We start from the raw sequence: 8,812 nt of genomic DNA on the forward strand, positions 1-8,812 counted from the left end.
CTATTCCCTCTTTCGGTAGCTTCTTCGATCTCTTCTCCAGATACAAGTGGCATCTTCTTGATGCCACCTAATATTGTCAGAAGTGATGGCATCTTAGGTCCTGCTCCGGAACTCTCTAATAACTCCCCTATACCATCAGAATCACCTCAGGTTGCTACTCCAATCTTGGAAGCCTCGTCGGTCGAAGATAATATGCTCTCTAGTTTTGGATCCTTAGATAATGCAAGTCTGTCATCTACATCACCATGTTAGCCTACTTCCTTGTCTCCATCAACAAGTGTTTCAGATGATAATGCTCCTCGTCGTATGCTTCCCATTAGTGATATTTATGAGTGTTTCCCACCAAATGCAACTCGATATCCCCTTCCACGAGCTCTAGTGGCCTCTTCGAAATCTATTGAACCAACTTGTTTTACACAAGCAAGCAAGGATCCAAACTGGCGTAGTGCAATGGCTATCGTCATCTTGTTTCTTGTGGAATTGTTCATCGAGTCTCTTATTTTTACACTCTAGAAAAAGATGGCTCTGCAGAGAGAAAACATAGACATATAGTTGAAACTGCCTTATCTCTTCTTCATCATGCATCGGTTCTGCGTAAATTTTAGGATGAAGCTGTTAACACTGCCATATATCTCATAAATCGACTTCCTACTCCATTGCTCAATTATAAGTGTCCTTTTGAAAAACTTTATAATCAAACTCCTGATTACACTTTCCTTCAAATTTTTGGTTGCGCATGTTATCCATGGTTACACCCTTATTCTAAACATAAACTTGACTCTCGTTCACTACAATGTGCTTTTATTGGTTATAACAATTCGCACCATAGTTATCGTTGCTTACATATACTAACGGGACAAATTTATATTTCACGACATGTTACTTTTGATGAGTTTCTGTTCCCTCTTTCGGTAGCTTCTTCGATCTCTCCTCCAGATACAAGTGGCACCTTCTTGATTCCACCTAATATTGTCAGAAGTAATGGCATCTTAGGCCCTACTCCGAAATTCTCTAATAACTCCCCTATACTATCAAAATCACCTTAGGTTGCTGCTTCAATCTTGGAAGCCTCTCCGGTCAAAGATAATATGCTCTCTAGTTCTGGATCCTCGGATAATGCAAGTCTGTCATCTACATCACCATGTCAGCCTACTTCCTCGTCTCCATCAACAAGTGATTCAGATGATAATGCTCCTCGTCGTATGCTTCCCATTAGTGACATTTATGAGAGTTGCCCATCAAATGCAACTCGATATCCCCTTCCACAAGCTCTAGTGGTCTCTTCAAAATATATTGAACCAACTTATTTTACACAAATAAGTAAGGATCCAAACTGGCGTAGTGCAATGGCTATCATCATCTTGTTTCTTGTGGAATTGTTCATTGAGTCTCTTATCCTCACACTCTAGAACAAAATGATTCTACTGAGAGAAAACATAGACAAATAGTTGAAACTTCCTTATCTCTTCTTCATCATGCATCGATTTCGTGTAAATTTTAGGATGAAGCTGTTAACACTGCCATATATCTCATAAATCGACTTCCTACTCCATTGCTTAATCATAAGTGTCCTTTTGAAAAACTTTATAATCAAACTTCTGATTACACTTTCCTTTAAATTTTTGGTTGCGTATGTTATCCATGGTTATGCCCTTACTCTAAACACAAACTTGACTCTCATTCACTATAATGTGCTTTTCTTGGTTATAGCAATTCACACCATGGTTATCGTTGCTTGCATATACCAACGAGACGAATTTATATTTCACGACATGTTACTTTTGATGAGTCTCTATTATTCCCTTTTTCGGTAGCTTCTTCGATCTCTCCTCTAGATACAAGTGGCACCTTCTTGATGCCACCTAATATTGTCAGATGTGATGGCATCTTAGGTCCTGCTCCGGAACTCTCTAATAACTCTCCTATACCATCAAAATCACCTCAGGTTGCTGCTCCAATCTTGAAAGCCTCGCCAGTCGAAGATAATATGCTCTCTAGTTCTGGATCCTCGGATAATGCAAGCCCGTCATCTACATCACCATGTCAGCCTACTTCCTCGTCTCCATCAACAAGTGATTTAGATGATAATGCTCCTCGTCGTATGCTTCCCATTAGTGACATTTATGAGCGTTGCCCACCAAATGTAACTCGATATCCCCTTCCACGAGCTCTCGTGGTCTTAAAATCTATTGAACCAACTTGTTTTACATAAGCAAGCAAGGATCCAAATTGGCGTAGTGCAATGACTATAGAATTTGATGCACTTCTTCACAATGGAACATGGAGTCTAGTTTTACGCACTTCCTCAATGAATGTTGTGGGCTCTAAATGGGTATTCTGTCTTAAGCATCGAGCTAATGGTTCTCTTGAATGGCACAAATCTTGACTTGTAGCGAAAGGATTTAGTCAACAACTAGGTATTGACTATAATGACACTTTTAGCCTAGTTATCAAAATTACATCTGTCAGACTATTATTATCAATAGCTATTAATTCTAATTGTCCTGTATGACAATTGGACATTTCAAATGTGTTTCTCCATGGCCATCTTGAGAAAATTGTATTTATAGAGCAACCACCTAGGTTCATTCATCCACAATTTCCATCTTATGTTTGCCAACTTAAGAAATCCTTATATAGTCTTTGACAAGCTTATCGTGCATGGTTTCATCGACTATCTAATTTGTTACAAGCTCAAGGATTTTCTGGATCGAAGACTGACTTGTCATCTTGAGGAAACTATATTTATGGAGCAACCATCTAGGTTCATTCATCTACAATTTCCATCTTATGTTTGCCAACTTAAGAAATCCTTATATAGTCGTCGACAAGCTCATCGTGCATGGTCTCATCGATTATCTAATTGGTTACAAGCTCAATGATTTTCTGGATCAAAGACTGACTCGTCTCTATTTCACAAATATAATGATAAATTTATGATATATATTTTTTATTTATGTGGATAACATTCTGATAACCGACAATGATCACAAGGGTATTATAATTTTATTAAATCCTCTCAATCAAGAATTTCCTACTTGAGATTTGGGTATTGCTTATTTTTTTCTTGGTATTAAGCTTATTTCATATGAGGATGGATATCTTCTCTCTCAGAACAAATACTTTACTGGACTTCTTTAAAGAGCCAAAATGGATGGAGCATGTCTAGTCTCTACACCAATTACTATAAACAACTCTCCAACTTTATCCTCTCCTGCTCTATCTGATCCATAGATTTATCAAATTATTGTTGGAGCCTTACAATATGTCACTATCACATGCCCTGATATTACTTTTGCAGTAAATCGTGCTTGTCAATTCATGCATGCTCCAACTGAACAAAATTGGGATAATGTAAAACGAATACTTCGCTATCTCAAAGATACTATTCTATATGGTCTACTTTTATATCGTCAATCGTCTCGAGATTTACATGCATATAGTGATGCAGATTGGGCAAGTTCTCCTGAAGATAGACGCTCTACTAGTGGATATGCAATATTTCTTGGACGAATTCTTATCTCATGGAATTCGAAAAAGCAACCTACGATATCTCGTTCAAGCACTGAGGTAGAATATAAAGCTATAGCAAATCCAACGTCAGAAATTATTTGGCTTCAATCACTTCTCTCTAAACTTCATCTTGCATCAAATATTGCACAAAAAATTTGGTGCGACAATATTGGAGCAACATATCTCACAGCAAATTCAATCTTTTATGCTCGTTCAAAACATGTGGAAATTGATTTTCATTTTGTTCGTGAACGTGTGGTAACTCAACAGTTATCCGTCTCCTATATTTCTGTTGAAAATCAAATCGCTGTTATCTTTACTAAGTCATTATTCAGATAACGTTTCAACAAGTTAGCAATGAAACTTAACGTCAAAGATCTCCCGTTAAGTTTGTCAAGGGGTAAAAGAGATAAAAGAGATAAAAGAGAATTATCAGAATTAACCGGATCAAATAACCAAATCATCTCAAATTAGTATTAGGATTATTCTAATAATTCTATTATAATTATTAGAATTATTCTCATAATTATTCTTAGAATAATTCTACTATTTATTAATTGATCAATTGACCAAGTATTTTTTGAACATTATATATTGTATTATCCTTATGGCCAACATCAATAAACAATAAGATTTATTATTGCTCTCATATTATTTCTTTCTCTCTTCCTATTCTTTCTCTTTAACACAAATAGTTTCCACAATAGATATCTGAGCAACATGTAGGTAGCAATAATAGAATTTGATGCTACTATTCTGGGACCCTCATCTCATCAAGATGGAAGGAACAATTCATTCATACTATTATCTAATGCAAGGTTACAAATATTTATTATGTAGTGACCTTTATATATAGGTAGTTACATCCTGACTTTGATTGTCACATTATCTTGATTTTGACTGTCATGTCATCTTGATTGTCAACCTCACGTTACTTTTGAGATCACTCACAACACACTGTATCACACAGCTAACAAATGGAGATCAAAAAACCATATTCCATCGCCATTAATCATGTTCTTCACAAAATAAGGCAAAAAACTAGAAATGTAGATAAAAATCTAGCCTATCCATTGCTATATTTGATAGATATACATCAATTCACTTATCCAAATGGAATTGAATGCAACTGAAAGCAATTTAGATACATTAATTATAAGATCCTGCTTATTATTATTCTTTAAGGCTAAAATTGAAATCCGAATACAACAACAAGTGGAAGTTAACCTGAATCTATCGTAAGGGTCATTGTTTCTTACTTGTTGCCGAAGTTTCTGCAAGCACAATGGATGGACCTTCTGCAAGACTAGACAACAACCGAATCTTGGTCTCAATAGGGAAGAGTCTAAGGAAGAAGAATTTCTCAAAACTCTCTTGATTCAAGATGTCAAATCAATGAACTTACCATCCACCTTAAGTTTATTCATCATTAGCAACCTATTAAAACACCTTCGACCGCCATGTCATCGCCGGGCCCGTATTCACCGTGATTTACTCCCTCTCATACTCGTGGGGCAGGGGTGAGGGGGCCGCTGGGCGGCGGGACCCGCCTTTTGCAACATCATTAGCAACCTATTAATATTAATAAATCGAGTTAACTGTCCCTTCATGTATAAATCATTAGATCATTTAATTAAGATTTAATTTCTTTAATGATCGTGTGTATTAATCAAGGATAAGCTGACACTATCGAGATTTAAACCCACTAATATGGACTTGTTCCGTCATCTCTTCCTAGGGTTACCATTTACCTCTGTTAATCATGTGGAAGCTGAAGCAATTTATGCCAAAGGAGACAGATGGCTCTGAAGGCTGCATGGTTGAGGTAGGTAATCTAAGGTTACAAGTTAGCAATGCATTTACTTGACTCGTGATTCAGAATGTCTTCGGAAGCACCGTGGTGAGCCTGAGGGAGACGGCGCAGGAGTACGAGGGGACGGAGACGTACGGGGTCCTCGACACACCACCACAAGGCCACCCCGCAAGCATCTCCACCGTTGTCGTCCACGTCGGCAAGTGCATCGACGGCTCTAGCGAGAACCCCGGACTGGTCTCGCCAGTGGCGACGTCACAAGCATTCACAAGGCTCATCAACAATAGCCTCGCCTCGTCGGTGGAGCTCGAGGTCAGGAACGACGCCTACTGGTCGGCGATTCCTTCGATCGATTGATAAGGTTCGTTGAATTAAAATTCTTTTTTTTTTTCTATTGCATTATTTTTTTTCACAAATATTAGGTAAAACTTATACATTCTTATAACTTTATTTATTTATTTATTTATTTATTTGCACACAATGATACAGCATCAAATGATAAATTATGAACGCCACAGGCAACGACTTGAAACAATCAAGTCCTTTGCCATTTGAACTTCAGTCTTCCATACTTGAGTGCCAACTGCACGTAGATCCAGTCAGAGCTCCTGTCGATCGATCGGAAAAGAGCAACTCTTAAGTTCTGCTTCATGAAGATTGTGCCAACATAAGCCCAAAAACCAACCACAAACCCTAGGATAATGCTAATGATTTGGAATATTTTTTCAATCTTGTCACCATTTTCTTTGTCTCCTGCATCAGATGGAGCTTCACTGCTTACATCTCTGCACCGTGGCAATGGCATTCCGCAAAGGCCTCCGTTACCAGCATATATTGAGGAGTCATTCAAGGTGGACAATTGGGTGCCAGTTGGGATTCTTCCTGACAAGTTGTTGTAAGATAAATTCAGGTGGCTAAGGAAGTGCAGCTCCGATATGCCAGAGGGAATCTCTCCGGTGAGACTGTTCCAGGACAAGTCAAGTGATTCCAGTTGTGTCAGGCTGCCAATCTTTTCTGGAATCTTTCCTGTTATGTGATTCCTTGACAAGTTCAGGAAATTCAACCCTAGAAGGTCTGTGAGCTCAATTGGGATCTCACCAGAAAGATCATTGTTTGACAGGTCGATGCTTGCTACGTAACTGAGAACACTGGTAGTGTATTCAATAGTTGTTCCTTTTGTGGTGATCAAGATACTCTCTAGATAACCATCATATGCAAAAAGGTTGCCAGTGTTTGCTCTTACAATAACAGAAGTCAGGTTCCTCAGAGACGACGGCACTTCGCCTGAAAGACTGTTGGATGAAAGATCCAAAACTCGAAGAAGAGCATGATCTGCTATAACTGGGATGGCACCAGTGAATGAATTTGAGCTCAAACGAAGGATCGACAGAAATTCAAAGCTACTTCCGACCCATGTTGGTATTTCACCAGAAAATCTATTCTGACCCATGTCCAATGTAGTTAACATTCCACAATTTCTCAGAAAAGAGGGAAATCTCCCAGAGAGTTTGTTGTTGTTCAAGTGTAAATAGAGCAGATTGTTGGGAGATGAGTTGCTGCAATTGGGGAATTCCCCAGTCAAGTTGTTATCAGACAGATCGAGAACTTCGAGGGCAGTCAGATTGCAGAAGGAGGAAGGAACACGGCCATTGAGCTTGTTATGCGACAACAACAAAAAGTAGAGGGAACTCTCATGGTTAACACTCAGTGGTATAGGGCCAACAAAAGAGTTATTGGAAAGATTGATCCAGCTAATTATAGACCCCAGTTGAGGTAATGGACCAGTCAAGTTGTTGGAATCCAAGAAAACAGCGGCCAACTCGAGATCGGAAAACCAAACTGGAAGATTTCCCGACAGTCCAACGCTTGACAAGTAGAGGAATCTCAAGGTAGTTTGGTTCCGAATCCAGTTAGGAAACGCAGCTAGATGACAATAGCTCATATCAATGTAGAAGACATTAGTAAACGGGGGAATCCAATCACTCGACAGCATCACCTTCAAGGAGTTGGAAGAGATATTCAAAAGGTACAAATTGGTGAGGTTGGAAAAGTGAGTTTCGTTGATGTCGCCTTGGAATGAGTTAGACGACAGGTATAAATTCTGTATTTGAGATAATTTGCCAAGCCTTGTGGGGATGCTCCCGCTCAAGTTGTTGCCCTGAACATTCAATGATGACAGAGGCGTTCCCTGAGCACAACTAGACAAACCATCTAGCAAATCTGTCAACTCTCCATCTATTTTGTTATGGGATAGATCTAATTCTGTCAAGTTGCACATATCGCCCAGGGTTCTTGGGATCCGCCCTGTAATGGAGTTGCCTTCTAAATGCAAAACTCTCAAGTTTGGAAGATTCCCAATCGTTTCTGGAATCTGTCCTGAAATATGGTTATCAGACAAGCGTACCTCCTGCAGCCTGACAAGCTTCCCCAAACTCTCTGGAATCCTTCCGGTGATGTTGTTGTTCGACAGATTTAAGGAGACCAAGTGAGCGAGGCCGTTCCCCAGGCTCTCCGGAATCTGTCCGACGAGGTAACTGAAATACAGATCAAGCCCGGTGATATGGCCGGTGGCGTTGTCGCACGTGACTCCTGTCCAGCGGCAGCAGTCATTACCAGTCCAGGAGGAGAACCCTTCGCCGGAGAGGCCGTTGGAGGACACGTTGGATGTGATAGCAAGCAGAGCTCTCCGTTCGCTTTGTATGCAGTCGACTGAAGTGCCCTCTTCGCCTCCGCCTTGGCCGACGCAGCAGCGGCAGCAAATGGCTCCGGTGGTCAGCAGTAAGATAACGAGCTTTGAGAAACTGCAAGAAACCATTAATTTGCGATATGGGACGACGCAGCAGCGGCAGCAAATGGCTCCGGTGATCAGCAGTAAGATAACGAGCTTTGAGAAACTGAAGAAACCATTAATTTGCGATATGGGAACTGATGTGATGACATTGGAGAGACATATTTATAGTGATGATGTGCAAGAATGCAGATCCATTCAAAGGCAACTGCTACTTTGTCAAACGATTTGACTTTATTTTGTCAGAATAGTTCTTCGGATTTAATGCACCACGACTAATCTTGCATCGGTGCCGTTTGATTTCAGCGTGAAGATTGAAACGGTCAAGTCACTTACATAAATATAAACAACGGCTTAGACGTATTAAATATCCAAAATGCCCTCGCATGCTTCTCTAATTTCAACCCGCGTGGCAGATTTTGTTTTTAATCGGTCGGCCCGAGATCTGTCGGCTGCAGGGACTGCCGGTGTCGATCGAGAAACCTTCTTGTTCTTTTTATCAGGTGATCCGTAAGAGAAATAAAAAGAAATTATAAGAATTGATCAGATTAAATTATCAAATTAAATTAATATTTAAATTATTTTAATAATTTTATTATAATTATTAGAATAATTCTTAAAATTATTTTTAAAATAATTTTATTATTTATTAATTGATCAATTGATGAAATATTTTTTGAACATTATATGTTATATTA

At 39.2% G+C, this 8,812-nt stretch overlaps 1 protein-coding gene across 1 annotated transcript; it reads right to left on the reverse strand.

Annotated features, from left to right (window-relative positions):
- Positions 1-5,818: 5,818 nt before the first annotated feature.
- LOC121977697 (receptor-like protein EIX1) lies at positions 5,819-8,219 on the reverse strand. Its single transcript, XM_042530144.1, has one exon. It carries the CDS (start codon positions 8,139-8,141, stop codon positions 5,862-5,864), a length of 2,280 nt encoding a protein of 759 aa, XP_042386078.1. The 5' UTR covers positions 8,142-8,219; the 3' UTR covers positions 5,819-5,861.
- Positions 8,220-8,812: the final 593 nt, after the last annotated feature.

This window comes from Zingiber officinale, chromosome 4B (genome assembly GCF_018446385.1).
Source record: "Zingiber officinale cultivar Zhangliang chromosome 4B, Zo_v1.1, whole genome shotgun sequence".
NCBI lineage: Eukaryota > Viridiplantae > Streptophyta > Magnoliopsida > Zingiberales > Zingiberaceae > Zingiber > Zingiber officinale.

Coding starts and splice junctions, on each gene's coding strand:
- LOC121977697 (XM_042530144.1), bottom strand. CDS start 8,141: ATGGTTTCTTGCAGTTTCTCAAAGCTCGTTATCTTACTGCTGACCACC.